This window comes from Prenolepis imparis, unplaced genomic scaffold (genome assembly GCF_030444845.1).
Source record: "Prenolepis imparis isolate NDT839.2.m4 unplaced genomic scaffold, iyPreImpa1.0 SCAF_11, whole genome shotgun sequence".
NCBI classification, from domain to species: domain Eukaryota; kingdom Metazoa; phylum Arthropoda; class Insecta; order Hymenoptera; family Formicidae; genus Prenolepis; species Prenolepis imparis.
Window position 1 is genome coordinate 7582223 of NW_028141169.1, and position 19409 is coordinate 7601631.

Below are 19409 nucleotides of genomic sequence, written 5' to 3' on the forward strand. Positions count from 1 at the left end.
ATATAATAAAAAGTAATAATATAAAACAATAATAAAAAATATAAAAATCTTTCTCTTTCAAAAGTTATTGTGTATACATAACTTATACCACTTTTGTTATATAAAAATTCGTAATCTATATTTTATATGAATATTAATTACAATAATTCTGAATCGTGTTTTTTTTTGTCTATAAAATAATTTCGCATAGTATCGACAATTGATTTTGCATTGAAAGAGCTGATCTAAAAGAATGGAAATCTCTTGATTCATTCTTTCGCGATTTAATTATAGAACTGCGATACAACGTTAATTTCGTTATGACTAATAACTAATAACATACCAAATATAGATCCGAACGCACGATAGCTTTTTAATATATTCAGTTACGCGTATATAATTATGATAAGTGCAAAATTTTGAGGAATACAATCATTATACCAATTCCGTCCTATTGTTTTTATGATAAATACATGCAAGAGAGAGTAGGTGTTAAGTGATTAATACACAAATAAAAATATGTCAACTATTACGTTGTATATAATTTAAAAAAGAATATTGGATAAAAGGAAGTTTGCGCGATATTTTCTCTCTTTTGCATCTTTAAAATGAGATTTTACGGATTTTTAATACCACATCCTGGTCTGCTTTTTGATAACATTCGAATTATATTTACCGCGAGACGTGATAATTTCGCTTAACTTCTTACGTAAAACATTTTTCCTGATTTTTACTCTGCAGTCAAGAATAATTTCTGAATATGTGTGTACTTTTATGTTGCTTATTTATTGCTAAGAAATTAAATTTACACGACATATACAATTAAATTTATACCACATCATAAAAATTTGAAACATATTATTTATATTTTTTCTAGTTGAATCTCTCTTTGATTTTTTTATAATATATCTATATGATATAGAACGTGTAAAAAAAATATATATTAAAAGTAGTGATTAAATGCATTTGTAATTTTGAAAGCTTAATCGTCCATCATGATTATTTTACGACAGTACGTAAATGCTTAAAATAACGCTAACTTTATCGTTGTTGATAAGGAATGACGTCTATGTCTACTCGTTCCGCACTTCTTGTTACTACATACATATATATTCTCTCACATTCATGAGTCAGAGTGTCAAGTTAATTAATTTTTTGAGTCGTTATTGATTATGATTACCAGATCACAAAGAAGGATGTGAAATTGAAATGCATATTATTGTTTCAATTAATATGCAAACATAATATAATAAATGCAGATGCAGGCGTTTTGTATTTAAATTTATCTTTACATTATTTCTGCACATAAGTCAAAACGGCAAAAATTTTTAATCGGTTAAAAATCGAGAAAATAATTGCATTTCATATGCGACAATGATAATTTTTTCAATCGCGATTGATTTATTTCTAAAAATCGACAAACAATCGATCGTTAGGATACGCAAGGCCCTCGAAAACCGCACCAACATGGAGGATGACCGAGTATCCTTGTTGGAGCAGCAGCTAGCACAGGCTAAACTGATCGCAGAGGAGGCGGATAAGAAATATGAGGAGGTGGGTCCATGTATCAACGAACAAAGAGCAATAGAAAGGGGCGAAGGGCCCTCTATTTCCCTTGTCGAAGGCAAACTACCAACTGTTAGGACATTCAACCAATGATATTTTGCATTTTATTGTTTTTTACGAGAGAGAGAGAGAGATAGTAGAATAACTTGTGAAGAAAATAGAGCTTTACTTTTGCTTAGACAATTCATTAATCAATTCTATATAAATATAAAAAGGATCGTCCAGATCAGCTGGTAGTTCTCCTTCCTTTTCTTTCAGGAAATTTCACAGGTAGACGTAGCGTTGTAGCTGAGCAGAGCAGGCGTACCTCGACGATCGCGTCGGAAATCTATTTTATAATTTATCTATTCGTGTAATCGATTTTTAATCGTAAATTCTTTCGTTCGATATGTGTCCACCTTAAAGCGCCCGCAAGATTCTTGAGAATCGCAGCTTGGCGGACGAAGAGCGTATGGACGCCCTTGAGAATCAGCTGAAGGAGGCCAGATTCCTTGCTGAAGAAGCCGACAAGAAATACGATGAGGTTCGCGTACCCGCGACTACTACTGTCAAGCGTGTTGGCTGCAGTGACGATGATAATCATCATGATGATGATGGTTCCTAGTTGATAGTCAAAATAGTGCCTAACCCTGTAACTCTCTGTCTTCTCTTTGTGTGCTCGAAAATACCGTGGTTTGATACGCGTCTCTGTCGCGAAAAAATATATGAGATATATGTGTCTCACGTTTGTTAAATCGTTTGTTCATAGTTGGTTGAAAAAAAGGGTTTCACGTCGATCTTGTCGCGATAAGATTTTCCGTGTAAAAGAGTTAAAGAGGCGAGGCGTGCATCTCGCAGTGAAATCTCAAAATATTAAGAGCATTTCGTGAATGTCGATCTGTGATTGCATTGGGCTGCGAATCAAAGTGAAAAGTTTTTTTAGAAGAGTTTTAACCTGTTCGTCGCGCGACAGTGCAGTGTTTTAAAAAGAGATCGTTCTTCTTGTCTCAGAGTAAAAAGAAAATCTATAGAGATCTATCACGCGAGAAGAAAAAAGAGAGTGATGTTAAACACGTACGATATTGAAAGATGCAGTGTTCACGTGTTTCGAGCGCGACTCAATCGAAAAAAAAAAAAAAATCAGATCTGTGATTTCCAAGTGTTTTCTCTGTTTGGTTAAAGCCAAGATAAGATGTCTCAAGTGCCAGTTTTATAATTAGGATTTAATCCTGTTGTTGCTATATTCTTGTTATTAGAGATTTCTAGATTAGGGAGGTCGGATACGATCAAGTTCGCGAAGAAGTTCGTAGATGCGCTGTTTATGATAGTTCGATAGTTTCTTCAGCGGAAACGAAATTGTCGTGGAAGTTGGATCACGTGCTCTCGGTTTGTCGTTTGCTTAATCCGCGAGACAGGCCTCAACAAAATTAGTTAACAAAAATATCGTCAATTGTGTTGTGATAAAATAACGAGAGGCCGCACGACCTTATCGCGGCTTCGCGTCAATCATATCATACGGTGCTGCTTTTACCCAAAACGCTCGTTTCGCTTTACTGATGAATTTGGAACATGCGACAAAATAATGAGAGTTGTGATGGTAGGTGTTAGCCGCGATAACGTTGAAATTACGGTGATACACTTCGCTGTTTATCTATATCAGGAATTATCTCTAGTTGGGATAAGATACCGTAGATATAACTTGAAATCCCTTTTCATCCACCTGGTATATATTCGCTAGGAGAAAAATTATTTATACGGTTGATAATCAACGAAAAATTGTATTTAAATATTTAATCTAAAGCAGAAGCCATCACTTTTGTTCTCCTCTGCAATATAAATTATTTCATGAAAAATGTCAATTTAAGTTTATCTTCAATCATGGCAAACTGACGTTATTATCGAGGATTATTTATAACTATGAGATTTTTTATCGGAGCTTCTGAATTCACCGTAATTTCAATCAATTTATTCTTTTTTTACTTTCTGACATTGTGTGCGATCTGTTAACTCGTCGTTGATTAATGGTATGCGTAAAAACTAATCGTGGTGTGCGAGAAGTTTATCTAATCGCAATGTTATATGAATCGTTCAATTTATTTCAGTAGATAGTTGCCTTCTTAATCGCCAATTTTACCTCTTAATTAACGAATCTAACAGTCCATCCATTACAGAAACTTACAGGGATGACGACAAATTCTAACAGCAACCGAATGTGTGCCGATATCTTTGTTAAATCTTTTTTTTTGCACATATACATATGTAGATACATAAGACAATTTATTCGCAAAAATACGCAATCTTATCGCAAAATGATTGTAGATGTCATGAAAGTGAGAAATTTCGCAAAGTCTAGAATAATTATCATAAATTAAACGTAATATTTAATTCGCAATGCTAAATACGCGTAAACGCATCGGAACAACGCAATTACGACTAATTTAAATTTTCTCAACGAGTTGAATGAAATTTTTTTCAACGCCTTGAAATCGCAATTATTACTTTTTGTCGAGTATCGTATTAGTCATTCGCGTGAAATTATGTCAAGTGCAAGAAGACAGATTAATTTGTATCTCAAATGAACAATTATTCAAAGTGGAAATAGAGTGAAGAAATGCAAAATAAATTAATTGAATTCACGTGTGCTGCCAATCTGTCAGACTTTTATGGAAAAGCCATTTTGCGATTAATTGCGTCACGATTGTGCGTAAATTGTGCTGCATGAGTATGAAAGATCGTTGTAGAATAATAAAAAATATATGATGGCTAATATAAATCCAACTTTTACCGAAAGCCATTAAAGAATTTCGTATTCTACGACGATCTTTTGTCCTAGAGTGAGTACTCTCTTACGTGCGCTTACGAATCGATCAGGAGTCAGACGCAATTTGCGTGCTGTATTTTTGATTGTTCGATTTTCGACGTGCTCGATTGGAAGAAGTGATTCATTTACGAGCGTTCTAAACGATTGAGAAAATTGATGTTGAAATTGATGTTGAAATGTTGATGCACAAGTCTGCTATTAGTAACGTGTTCAATTTAAATCTGAATTTTGACAAAGGTATGCTTAAATAATACAATTATATAATATATATAATAATATTAATACAAAATGTGCTTATATTAAATTCTATAAATTATATCACATTAATGTAATCAATTTTCTCAACATAGGTATATTACATATTTTAAGTCCGCTCTGAATGATCTATAATTCGCGAAAGAAAATTCAGGACAGAAATCTATTTATATAATTTTTAAAAATATGTCGTATATTCTAATATTGCACATGTATGTATGATATGTTTCTTATACATTTGTATATCTCTTTTCTCTTCTTCAAATATATTTCTTGCATTACACGATGCATGAAATTATAAAAAAAAATTGTATTCCAAGTTTTGTGGCGAATTATAGATCGTCTAATTGTAAGATGAATTTAGAAGATACATCATACTTCTTGTCAAAGATGTATTGACTCTCTTTTCCGCGGAATGGCAATTTTGCATACTGGCTAAACGCAAATACCATCACGTGCACTTTAGATGTTCGCGAGCTCGTCAGCGGACTTTGAGCGCACAAGAAGAGAGAATCTAAGTCCATAACTCTTCCAATCGCGGTTACGACGCCGACGACGAGACGTCTCGCCGCCTCTGGAAATTTTCAGAGACAGCGAGATCGTCGAGGAGGAGGAGGAAGGGAACACATGTTAGAAACCGTGTATGTATCGTTTACAACAGGTCGCCCGTAAATTGGCCATGGTTGAGGCCGATCTAGAACGCGCCGAGGAACGTGCCGAGGCCGGAGAGTCGTAAGCATCGTTTTTATTAGGCATCTCTTTCGCCCGGCACACTTTTTGTCCTGAGTGTGTGAATTTTTTTTATCCTCTTCCCTCAGCGCCCCCTCCCCCCTTTCTTCTCATTTCGCATTTTGTCGATCGTGCTTCGATTCGCTCCCGTAACTTTTGACACCGTTAGCCCGCATCACGACGACGAAGAGGTGGAATTACCCCTTAATCACGCCCGATACTTTTGCACGATACTTGTTGTAATTGCATTGTATCGTTGTGGAGTATTCGAATTAATATCTCTTCGTAGGAAAAGCCGGGATTACGAAATGTTAAGTTAATCTAATTATTAAGAGAAATATTGTCAAATGTCTTCTAAATAATAACTCGATAGTAATAATGGCTTTTCTCTACGAATACCTTCTGCGTCTGAGGAAAATAAGCAAAAAATTACATTGAATTATATCGGATTTCAATTGGTACAGCATTGTAAATTTTTCTCAGTATGCTATGCAGTAATATATACATCCAAAATAATTTATTTTAATATAATATTTATCTAAAGAATCACTCGTGGACGCAGATGTGATTTTCATATGTGATTTTATTTAATGTTGCGGCACAGTGCACTCATACTAATCTTTCGACAGCTGGAAGAAGCCTTTAGAAGCCAGGAGGATGACATTTACGACGACATTTTATGCCGTGCATGCTGACATTTATAAAAAATATTTTTTTAATTATTATTTTATACCCATCTCACCTTTGCTTTTGCGCATGACATGTGTGGCTGTTGATCACAGGTTGCCAGGAAACTAGTCATGATGGAGCAGGATCTCGAACGCGCCGAGGAAAAGGCCGAACTTTCCGAATCGTAAGTGCAATCACATGCATGTGCCCCTTTTTTTCTCTATGTGCGACACAATACGACTTCTTTCTCATCGTTCGCTTGTTACGTCGTTCACAAAAAATTACTGTCGAACGTTTCAAAATGTTAGAAAAATTTTATAACGTGGACACAACAGTGTATTTTTGTATTATTTCTTACTGATATCAAATTTGATGTTACGCATATATATAAAATCGCATCATAATTATTTTTTATATCGAAATATAAATTTTGTTTTCGCTAACTCTACTTTATCTTGAATTACTTAATTATAGTAGTAAAGGATTCTTCAAGATTATAGATTATTGGAAACGTTCGCATGTAATTTTGATATTTTATGTTCTTTCTCTCTCTTTCCTTTATACGACGACCCACAAATTTCAAAATCTCATTCGTCAATTTATATTAAACAGTTAATTAACTTTGCAGCAAGATCGTAGAGCTTGAAGAGGAGTTACGTGTCGTCGGCAATAACTTGAAGTCCCTCGAGGTCTCCGAGGAAAAGGTAAATAATTTATGTATTTTTTATGCGCGATATACAACACAAACAGACCGGAACATAATTTCATGAATTATATTCTTAATTCGTTCCTTAATTCTCATTTTATATTACAATGACTTGTCTTCAATTGCCAATTAGTCCACATTTAATGCCGGGATAATGTTATGAATAGAAAGTAAATTAGATACATCATATTTTATAACATATATAATTTGATCATAAATTGTAATTAAATCGATGAAATTGGCTATAATTAAATCATGTTGGCATCAATTTTAAGATAAACGTCACTTTATTACGCTAAGTACGTAATAGAATATTATATACGTACGTAATAGAATATATATAGTCAAATGTTCTGGAGAAAGTTAAATCGTTGTTATACGAGAGAGAAATAATATCTACGTGATTGTATAGGCCAACCAGCGCGAGGAGGAATACAAGAATCAAATTAAGACCCTCACTACCCGTCTAAAGGAGGTACACATCCTTTGGGAGTGTCTTGCTTTTGCATTTTTTAATAACGTGTGATCCATCCTCGCGTCATAGGTCTTGCCACTAAAATATTTACTCGCGTTCCTCTATTGTTTTACTTTGACCCTGGTTTTTTTTATAAATAACTAAACAGCGTTTTGCGTTGCAATAAACTAACGATAGCTTGTTTTGTTTTTTTGTTGTGCTTGATTAAAAACAGGCAACGCAGAGAGAGGAAACGTTCGAGGGCCAAGTGAAGATTCTGGATAGTCAATTGAAAGAGGTAAGTGTGTGTGAAAATAAACAGAGCTAAGATAACTAGAAATATATACATATATATTAGCAGTGATCATATTGCCGTTTAAATTCCGATTAAAAATGTCTGAAAGAGAAAATAAAAAAATAATACTTGAGATAAATATCTGCAAATAAATAGCTCTTTAATTGTGTACTCTTGTGCGCTGTACGAAATATGTATAAAATCTTTTATGAAGAGCACATGAAACTCTTGAGGCCTTTATAAATATCTACCTAAATCCACTTCATAAATCACATCACGAGGTATGATGCACACGAGTGTGTATTAACAATATTGTTTTTTTAATGATCATTTTGTTTGAAAAAGTGAAGTTGTGCTTCTCATTAATAGCGTATTAATCATGCAATATATAGTACGTCGCAACTAAACCTTTTAAAACCTTCATTTTAATCTATTTGCAGTTCCAATCGTGTGTGACATGAAATTCGTTTTATTTGCATGGCGTGAAAAATTGATATTGACCGAAGTTATTGATTAATAATCTCAACGATTTCAAGAAAGTAAAACACTCGTTAATTTAGCGGAAGAATTATATATTCTCGCAATCTAAAAGGCAGTCAAAACAGATGCTCTTCTTTTCCTTTTTTGAAATCGATGAGTCATATTTTAATAAGACTGTAATTTTCTTATTGACATACAAATATGTTGTATTTGCGTAGGCTGAGGCACGTGCCGAGTTCGCAGAAAGATCCGTGCAGAAACTCCAGAAGGAAGTTGACAGGCTCGAAGGTACGTATCTAGTAAGACAAAACGAACCGTTTTAATCTTCTCACTTTCGTTTCATCTGTTTTTAGTAAAAAAAAAAAACATGTTTCTATATAGTTATTTTTTTCGATATCAATTATTCTCATTACACTCTTTGACATGATTTATTGTCAATTTAACTGAATTTCTTAATTATATTAATATACATATTATACGTATTTTGTATCTCATATAGATTTTATGATATAATTTTTTTATCAAGTGGAAAGAGAAAGAGAAACAAATTCAACAAGAAGGTTTTTATAATGATCGGAAAATTATTTTCTATCTAAGTAGGTTTTTTTAAGAATCGATGTCATACTTGAACGGATTTGCAATTGAAAAAATTTCTGAGACACAGTTAAAAACATGATGGAGAAACTAATTGTTATACAATATACATATATGAATTAATATTCACAAATTTAATATTTTTAAAACGGCAGAGAAATGATAACAAAAGAATTTTTATATCTAAAAAGCTCTCAGATCGAAATAATTAAATATCAAAGCAAATACCAAATATCTCGAATCTATGTTGATTAGTTTTTCTAATTATGATATACACACAAGAAAATAGCGATTCGACAATCGTAAAGCAATTCCCGTTTTTTTTCGCTGTGTGTGTATATGTAAGTGTGTGCGTGTGTGCTGTTTTATTTGCGCAATTGACCCATCTAACCGCCGAAACGCAGTGTATTACACTCGCGTGTGGCTTGCCGTGTGTTACTTCCCTTTAACCAGTGATCTTTACAGACGACCTCGCGGCCGAGAGAGACAAAAACAAATTGCTGCAGGAAGAGATGGAGGCCACTCTGCATGACATCCAGAACATGTAGATCATATTTTTCGCGATGGACAAAAAAACGCATAACGCGAGAAACTTACGAGAAAAAAAAAGAAAGGAAACGAAAGAGAAAAGAAAATTGCGAGCGAATAGAGAGAGTTTAACGGCGGTAACGTGAAGAAGTGAATGAGAGAAGTAAACACGCGCGTTTTATATACAGCGCGAGCGTTTCGTGTGGTGCATTCCTTAATATTAACGGATAAAAATGCAGTCTTTAGGCTAGCCTTATACCCTCCATTACGTCCATCCGCAGTACGTGTACGTATTATATGCGTGTCATATGCGCGCACACGTGTACGTATGTCTGTGTTCGTCACGTATGCCTATCTGCAGGCTCGTAACAAGATGCACAGACTGATGAAAGATGAGAGAAAGGAGGAGAAAATAGAAGAATGGAGTGTATGTGTGTGCGTGCGTGTGTGGATACGGAAAAGGATATAAAAGGAGGATTGAAATACGACAGAAAGAAAGAGCGTGGACCTAAAAGGTAGAGAGAGAATGAGTAAATATAATACGCGACAGAGGAACAGATGGTAGGATGATTTCGTAAATAATATAAAGTTACTTGTAATCGAAATCTGATTTTAGCTTTAGATTTTAGCTTGTAGTCTGCCTTTAAATTTTAATTCGATAAAAATTAAGGCATGGCTGCGACCGGTTAGGTTTGAGGTGTCTTCGAGCTCGTCGCGATTTAAATTTCGAAAATGGTTACTGATCGTGGGTGGAATACGTGAATAGAGATTAAAGAGAAGTAGAATGGGAAAAAAAGAGAAGAGAGAGAGAGACGCGCGCGGATCGAATTATTTGTATCGAGAGAGGAAAAGTCCGATGAGAGATTTTGAAACCAATTTTATGCGCCAAAAACGATGTATGTATGTGTATTTAAGTGTAATATATTATATATTTATATATGTATATATATATAATATATATGTATATATATAATATATTATAATTATATAATAAGCCGCGCTCAATTAAAAGATTCTCTCTAAAAAGAATGATTACCAAGTAATAAAACTTTTAGAAGTGACTTTTACGAAAATTTTTTTATTCATCGATTGATTAGCCGAGCATTTTATCGAATTTGTGCGTGCTTCTCTCGATACAAAAAGAAAAAAAGAAAATACGCAGACTCCTACATAATGGAGGGAAACAGTGCTCATTTTTTTTCCGTTGCCTTACATTCCTCGTTTCACGCGGCTCAGCTCGTGCGAGAAGAGAAAAGCTCGTCAGTTTCTTTCATTTATCTGTTTTTCTTCAAGATATCGTGTTATATCTTCTCATTGCCGCCGATGAGAACAAAGACGTAAACGAGTAATAATCGTGTATTTAAGAGAATTCCACTGCCAAACCCAGCAATTTTTTAAAAGTATATCTTCGTAATATGTCTTTGTCTTCGTTGTGCAATACTTGATTAAATAATTAAAACCGAACGCATTGATACAATATTGCATATACAATATAATTCCGATTTTTCTTCTCATAGAATAAAATAATCGAGAATTACTACATATTTGGCCTAGTGAGTGTGTTCAACTTCGAGCCTACGAAAAATTGGCCAACGCATAATACTTAAAATACAAACAGGGAAGCAACTGACTTTTTTTTATATCATGTTTCACAGTTTCCCGTGCCAGCTGAGCCACTCCGACATTTACCGATCGTGCCTGTATATATATTTACATAAATACTAATCACACACCTCGGCCAAACAAACCTCGATGCAGGGAACGTGCTTCGTTTCGAACGTAATAGCAGACGAGAGATCGGAGGAAATAATGACCGCGATTGGTCGAAAATATCCAATGTTAGTTCCATTTCTCGAGCATATAATTTTTGCCCCTAATTACTATTACTATTAATTGATATACAGTTATCATTAATATCGCTGCTATTTGATGCTCGCCATCGAACATGGCTAATTTCAGGTAGAAATTATTTTTCTCTTCCAATCTTTTTTTTTTTTAAACGATAATTATGTCGCGATGATATAATATTGACCTCGATGTCGTAACTCGTGGTTATTCTTATAGCACTTTTCCTGCAACATATTCTTGGATGGCCTTTTGATGTAGAAATATGCATCGTCCTCTTCCTGTTTCGGTATATATAAATGTATGTACATTATTCTCTCTCGCATGATAATTAAAGTGATCGTGAAGGTACGAAGCTATCTAATAGAATAGGTATAATACACTCGAGATTGATTCTTGGGGATGAAAAACTATAGAAAAGAGATAAAAGAAAAATTTCGCACGAGAAGTCTTAATTTTAATAATTAGTTTTTTACGATTCTGTTGTCGTCGCGTTGATTTATATTGTACAAATTGATATTTTTGCTCTAAAACAATCATAGTATTAATAATAAGCATATTGATTATTAGGTGACGTTTAATTATGATCACGTGTGATATTAACAATCGCGTTGTCGAACACTATTTCGTTCGAAATTTCGGATTATTTCGAATTGTACATTTCGAAAAAGCATATAATTATTATTTATGTGAAGATGACGATGAACTAACATATATACAGTAACACATTTGCGTTATCGAAAGGCCATCCGAAGACTGCGCGACCGTAAGCGTTATTAAAAAAAAAAAAAAAAAATAATAAGTAATCGCGAAAAGCACAATTACATGTCCTATCGTTGAGTTTTGTTAGCCTCGTTTTTTTCTTTTTGAATAATGCTAAATTTATGGAAATACAGATACTTGAGTTTAAGAGAGTTTTAGTTTTTATTAATTTACTTAATATTAATGAGAAAAATATGTGAATGGAATGATAATAACACTAATATCATTGTAATATTAATGAATATTATATATTTACTATTATTATAAAACTGTTTATAATATATATTTTAATTTTGAAAAAAGAGTGTGTCGTTTTTGTTTTTCGTTGTGTGTCGTTACCTTTTTTTTTTTACCTATGCTAATATTAATCCTACGCGAGTTAACATAACGACATAACTACATGTCCACGCGATAACATTGTGTGGCCGCCTTGTTAGACAACCCTGTAACAAGTTGCATGATAAATGAAGAAAGTGTGGTACGTATACTTTATTTACGGTGAGTAAATCCGCTTAATATCGGATTTTGCTATTTAACGCATGACAAATCTCACATATTGATACTATCAAATTTTACGATTGTCTTCATTTCTATCATAATTAATTACTTTCGCAGATATGTCTTTTCAATTTGCGCGATCTTTCACCGATATTGTAATAACATTTTCACGTTATCGATGTCTGCCAGAAAAATATACATAAGAGCATAATCATTCGACTATATTAATAATATGACATTCTGAAAAAATAAGAATAAAAATTTTAGTTCAAAGAATATGTTGAATTCAAATATATAGAAATCATCAATAGAGTTAAGAGAGCGACACAGATATAAAAGCATACACGATATTTAGTCGGAGAAATTTGGAGATAATTGGAGTATGATTGATGAACAATTTTTATCATTTTATTACATGTCAGATTCGTTATTAAATCTGTTAGATTATATATTAGCATAAGTTTAATTTTTTTCACTGCTTGGCCGATCCACAATCGCGTGCCTGCTTATTTACGCGAGTTTAACAGTTAATAAACGCTCTAATTTCCACATCTCTCCTCAATACTGTTTCAAGCATTTTTCACATACCACGCATTAATAGATGAATCATAATTAAGTAACAGCTGCACCTATAACATTGCAAATGCTTGCAGATGAGATGGTGACCGAAAAGGAGAAATTCAAAGAGGTCGGGGATGGCTTGGATAATGCATTCATGGAGCTTTATGGCGTCTAACGCAGCTATTAATTATCTTCTCCTAACACTTAAAAAAAAAAAAGATAAATCAAAAACCTTTCTTACAAATCTAGCTTGCTCTTAACACATATTCCGTAAGTTATCCATCTACGCTTTTTAACCCGCTTGTTGCTGCTAATAATCACAGCTTTTTTAATTGAATCACCTAAAAGAATCTTTTATCATGTTCGAAGAACGCGCGATCTTAATATCAGTTTCATATCTTTTTTCTACTCTAATTTTAAAATTAAATATTCGATATACTTAAGATCAAAACATCAAATTGCGCGCTTTATAATAAAAATTTCTTTTTTATTTCAAAATGAATATATTAAGATAACAACTGATGAAGGTATGATAAGTGAGATGTTTTTACGATACTATGTTTTTTTGCAGACGAACTCGTCCACGAGAAGGAGAAGTACAAATACATCTGCGACGACCTGGACCTCACTTTCACCGAATTGTGTGGTTAAATCGGTTTACCGAATATCCGCATCCGCTGTCGAACTATTTATACACACTACGATTCAATCGACTCGGTCATCTGATGCATATACTTTTGTTATTGAGTAACTAAAATCATTGTATTATAAAATATGTTCCGCGTTCTCTAAATATGCTCTTTTTTTATTTATCAACGATTCCATTGCACTTTCGGCTTTCAGAGAGCATAGAGCAATTATAGAACCGCAATTATTTATTTATTTCGAAAACATCGCTTATAATATATGTATGTATATATATATAAATAAATCAAAATTACAAATATAAATTTTTAACGTAAATATATTACCCGTAATTGCATTACGCTGCTTTAACAATCAAGCATGCGATAAATAGAGCAAAAAGAAGAATACAGTTTAATCTCTGTACGTATCATTAATAAAATATTATTGAGTTTTGAAAATATTTTGGTGATTCTGTCATAACTCGAAATTGTCGATCTGTATAAAATCATTCTTTGTTTCGACTCTCAAGAAGAAATAAAAAAAGATATCAGAATTTAATGTACTGCTTTTTCTCTCACATTTAAAATATATCCCGTTCCTTAAACTTAAAAAAAAATTGTGGCTTGTTTATTTTTAAAAACACAATTTCCAATTTGAAATGTTAATCAGAAACTTAAATCTGACATTTCATCCGATTTTCTTCTGTGCGCGCAAAGTAAGTATCACATAATAAAAACATATTCTATTCTTTAAATAGGTTTCAGATAAAAGAGCAAAACATATTTCATTTTTATTTCTTCCGCTTTAATTTTAAATTAGTTTATCAATGGTTGTCTAATTCCAAAGCATCAATATAATGTTGCAGCAAACCGTAAGACTGTGTTGTGTGTCTCTTTCTCTTTCCAATTAAAAATATTAAAATGTATACCTGACTAACCATCGTGTCGTCCACTAATACCACGTTCCCTCCCTTCTCATTGCAGACGTGCTGGTAAACGAGCGCTGTAAATACAAAGCAATCGCCGACGAGATGGATCAGACGTTTGCCGACCTCGCCGGATATTAGCAGGCAGGCTAAGAGCGTACAACAGAGGTATTGCATACACGCGGGGAAAGAAAAGATAAAAGAAAAAAAGATAGTTCACGCTATAATAAAATGACACTGCCAGCACGCGGATCCTTCGTCACATGTCATCGTTCAATACATTCTACAAGTACTTCTTCGAGAGACGAGGGGGATAATCTGCTGACATTTAATCGCGCAGCGTGACAACTCGATAGACAATCCGTAGAATTTAACTGTCAAATCGAGTTATTCGTCGAAAATATCATTACACGCGTTCTACATTCCTCGACTTGATTGACTTTACTTTGAACAAGCTCATTCCATAAGTTTTGTAGAAATTTAAATTTTCTTTGAAGCTTTAAAATTACCTTTAATTTAAAGATTACCCTTGAGAAGAGAGAATCTCGTTTGAGCGGTATATAAATGTATAAGATATTTGTTGCGTCCGAGGAAAAGATCGAGAAATAGATATTTTCTTCCAAAACCTGGCACAAAATTCCCATTCCATGATCTATAATCTCTAGTTATTTATTAAATATTGATTCTATCCATTTATTTGCGCTTATACCTGCTTGCACAGCAATCTTATCCTTTATATTCAATAATCTCCGTTATTTCTAAGATTTATATGCGTGATTTATATTATCCTTCTGAATTTGCTTATTTTCTCATATTTGTAACGATATTAACTGTTAAGAAACCTTCAACAGGCTAAATTACTTTCATTTTGCTCAATTGCATAATTTCTACTGAGAACTCATCGAAAGTTGCGCTGTTTCACACACATTAACTAAAATATATAAATAAATATATATATTATATAAACGCGTATGAAACGAAAACGAAAATGTTCGCGCAAAAGATTTTGTCCACATTCAATTTAAATCTACGTTGAAAATCCATATGGCCTTAAATATCACATCTTAGGTCATTATCATTGCGACAAATGTTTGTTCGAGTCACGTTTATGAGCAGGAAACTGAAACAAACTGTATAAAATCTTTCGATAATTATATCGATTTGTACCTTTATCGTATAAATCTGAATTTAAAGAAAGGAATTGCTAATAGCAAATTAGAGTGCAATATATAAAAATATATAAGGATGAAAACGCGTACGAAAATTTCCTGCTTATAAAATCTCCATTTTTCACTTCAGAGGCAGCGCTAACATTCATCGATTAACTATAAATTTGTTTTATATTCTATTCGCCGCATTCCACCGTACGATTAGACAGTGCGGTCTAATTAGTCAGTATAACGCTTATATAAGTTTCTTTCCATTACATATTAAGGAATACCATGTATCGCATCCATACTTTCAAGTCACGCTTCTATGTTGTATCGTGCATTATTGTGTTAAATATAAATTACCACAATTGATCCGCTAAAGTAAAATATCTCGTTTCAAGCGAACGAGGTATAGTGTTCATTATAGCATATAAATAAAGTTGCTTCTACGATAAGATTTGCAAAGCGATCTGGGCTGGATTACGATTATGCGAAAAATGGTAGAATAATATTACATATATAGTGAGAAACGCTTTTTTTTTTAAAGGAGAGAATTGAAAGATCGATAAGTTCGATATATAATACGGTTCTCGGCAGCGTGCATTGATGCTGAAAATTTTATATCTTACTCTTTTTCATGTTAATTCAAAATAGTTCAACGATCACGCATGATCACGCACGCAAATTATCGGCATTAACGATTGAAATTTTGCGATGGACCAAGCTCAGAGACTTTCAAACATGTACTTGATGCAGCGACTATCTTGACTATGTTATGTGATATCTATCATTATTTGATTGTATTTATATTACTTTCAATAAATATGCATATTTTATATCTCTGCATACTAAATGTCTTATTCGATTTTGCAATCTCGTCATTCGTTAGTAACGAGCCATTTGGCTGCGATAATTGTTTTGCAACTAATTCATTTCGCAGCTGCTACTTGGCTGAAAATTTATTACTTTATGATAATATTGAACATTAATGGCATCAGTGAAACTTACAATGTCTGTTCAAACAGTATTAAATGTATTAAACTCTGCCGTGTTATCATGATGACAATTTTATCGCGATATCGCGTGGTCATGCCAAAAAATATACTCTTAACTCTTAAAAAATATGGATATATCATATACTAGTAAAATACATAAATATAAAAAACAATTATTCATTACAATCTCTGAAGAAATTCTGATTATGTTTATCTTAACGAGGGGATTGTATATATGCGCAGAGATGTTTTTCGTGAATATCAAGTTTATAACTAAATGGAAGAATGAATAAAAATAAATTATACGTACTGTGATAAAATAAAAACGATAGAAGTGTGTCTTTATGATTTGTTTTTTTCCGAATAAAGAATCTAAAGAGGAAAGTTTTTTTTTTAGAAAGAGGGATGGCTGTTGTGAATTTTGTAATTAATAAATCATAGATTTATATAACATATACATATTCATTATTTATGATCTGATACGATAATATAATATTATTTATCTAAACACAACACTAATATATATTTCTGAATCTTGCATTAAAATTTGAAAAATTCTCTTATCAGCGATCTAATAATTACAAAAGTGCTGAATAATATATTTCCAAAAATATCATTCTCTTTGCTTATTAAACGAGGTCGAACGACGTCACGTGGCGCGCAAACAACGAACAATTATTTATTACCTTTACACATTTCGTTAATCTGCATAGTTCCATCGGACGTCGTTTTACACAATCCGCCTATTCAGGTAAATGCGATGTAAATACATTTCTGAGGAACCAGTTTAATGTTAATTTAGAAATACAATGACAAATTCGATAAGGCACTAAAGAGCACCTTGTGATGGCAATACGTTTTATCAACGATCGCAATTTAGCCGCAATTATTTCTACGCCTTAACACAAACGCGATGAATCAAACTAGAAAAATCTATCTTAAAATATCAATTTTTATGCTGGCCAATACAGCTAGTATTGCGCTTTTAAAACACGAATTTTACAAAAGCGTTCCGTATCGATACAAGTTAAATACAGATCGTGTATTTTCAATTAAAAATTCTCTAGTTATTCGGTAACCTCAGAGTCGCTAAACGATACAATAACTTATATCAACATCAATATAAATGTAAATGCAATTTTGGAACGAAATGCGAAGCATACAAGTGTGGGCCGTATGAAATAAAACTTAAAAGCTATGCGGTAAATATTGGTTAATTGTCATTAATTAAATTGTAAATCAATAACGATATTTAACGATTATTCTCGTGCTTCTCGTAGTTAAAAAGAAAGGCAAGTGACAGCATCTCCCTTTCGCATCAACAATATTATGTTCTTCATTATTTTAATTTGGTTGACTTGTAGAATTATTTATAGCCTGATTATTTTATGTACGCTAATCAGACTATATTAGCGCAGCATTGCTGCGTAGTAAAAATCTTCATATTACATACAACAGTGCACTCCTTCGTGTAGTTATATAAAAGATATCTATACTGCTAATTAACAGCCTATATGTATAAGGCACATTGTATAGCTTTTTACAAACATAAATGCGACGTAAATTTTTTAATCCTATTTGTTACTATTAGAAAAAAATTATGTATCATCGCGAATAAAAAAACTATTTTATGAACCTCTTTGAAAGAAATAATAGAAATCGAATAAACGATATAAAGACAAGAATATCAAGCGTTAACTATAAAGACAAAATAATTAGAAATATAAAAATCTGATTAATTAATGTTAGTCGCAGCTTATATCGAATATAATAAATAACATAATTTTCTCGTCAGTACAAAGAATGATGTACGGAAAAACTTTTAAGAAGCGTTTAAATTGTATGTATCAATTAAATTAATAAATATTTTTTTAAATATTTTAATCATATAATTTAAATTCATCAAGTTTTTCAAGAAAAGGAAAAGTGAAAAAGTAACGTTATTTAATAACTCTGTGAATTATTAACTAATAACAAAGAAGAGTAAAAGTGAATCGCAAAAGACATCTTTTATACTTGACTCTTCCTAATTGTTGATTAGCACTAATATATCACTCCACGAGCTGTCGGAATCCTAATTTTAATTGGCATAATTTATCGCAGTTATATAGAGTTTGGTCCCATTATAAAAGTCTATAACATATAAAACTATATATTGTCATTTGGAAGTCGGTTGCTGAAGTCAGAGTACTTGCGTCAAATTGAGATACTCGTGAAAAACACGTTTTCTAGCATTTATAAAACTGACTTGAAAATTCATAATTCTTAAACCTGTTTGTCCTGTAGTGTATTTTAGGGAAAACTCGACTTTCTCTTTAGTCAAATAGATTGTGTCAATAATATCAACCTAAAAATGATCGAAAATTTATAATATCAGATTCAATAAACTAAAGTTTCTCCATGAAACACTTCAGTATCTGATTTCCTAAAACGACAGTTCGCCGTTCGATCAAACGAATAATCTTACGAATAACAAGAACCGGATAGAAGCATTGCTTCGAGTATTGTATCGCATATTTTCCCTTATCGTCTCTTCCTTCATCAAAACGCACCGATTAATAAGCGCGCTGCGGCCTAAATAACGGTAATAATTAGCGAATGGAAGCTCGATTTGAAAAACAAATGTTTAAATCTGCGCCGGTTCGACGTAATTAGCAGGTAGCATGCCGTGTCGCCCCGTACGTTGCACCAGTCCGGTCATCCATCCCTCATCGACGGCTGTGCAGTTGACAATCAAATCGCCGTCGCAGAAACTCACCTCGTCAAGGTCTTGCGCCTCGTAGTCATACATCGCTCTGTACACCCTCTGCGACAGGAGAAAAAGGACATGTCAGAACACATACGGTATATTATACGTTAAAACTTTTCTTACATTAATTTATACCTTATTTTTCTTTTATTTATTTAAAGTTTATTTAAAAAAAATTACTTTTGTACAACATCAAATATTTTTTCATATTATATATATTATCATAATTTTTATATTTTAT

General features: G+C 32.8%; 2 protein-coding genes across 30 annotated transcripts in view; one reads left to right on the top strand and one right to left on the bottom strand.

Moving 5' to 3' along the window:
- Tm1 (tropomyosin 1) overlaps positions 1-16262 on the top strand; it is a 40123-nt gene extending 23861 nt beyond the window's left edge. For 3 of the 26 annotated variants that reach the window (XM_083050589.1, XM_083050577.1, XM_083050599.1), the window contains 7 exons: positions 1951-2068; positions 5262-5332; positions 6627-6702; positions 7117-7179; positions 8152-8221; positions 12814-12991; positions 13293-13906. In XM_083050589.1, coding sequence (XP_082906715.1) covers positions 1951-2068; positions 5262-5332; positions 6627-6702; positions 7117-7179; positions 8152-8221; positions 12814-12896 — 481 coding nt within the window. In that variant the 3' untranslated portion in view covers positions 12897-12991; positions 13293-13906. Of the gene's footprint in view, positions 1-1415; positions 1534-1950; positions 2069-5261; positions 5333-6111; positions 6183-6626; positions 6703-7116; positions 7180-7393; positions 7457-8151; positions 8222-8992; positions 11716-12813; positions 12992-13292; positions 13907-14331 lie in introns of those variants that run through there. The other 23 variants (XM_083050592.1, XM_083050582.1, XM_083050601.1 and 20 more) reach the window with 13 other exon arrangements.
- A 106-nt stretch (positions 16263-16368) lies between these two features.
- The window catches only part of LOC145943148 (3-hydroxyisobutyrate dehydrogenase, mitochondrial), a 35754-nt gene continuing 32713 nt past the window's right edge, over positions 16369-19409 (bottom strand). For all 4 annotated transcript variants that reach the window (XM_083050569.1, XM_083050571.1, XM_083050568.1 and 1 more), the window contains one exon: positions 16369-19225. In XM_083050569.1, coding sequence (XP_082906695.1) covers positions 19046-19225 — 180 coding nt within the window. In that variant the 3' untranslated portion in view covers positions 16369-19045. The remainder of the gene's footprint in view (positions 19226-19409) is intronic.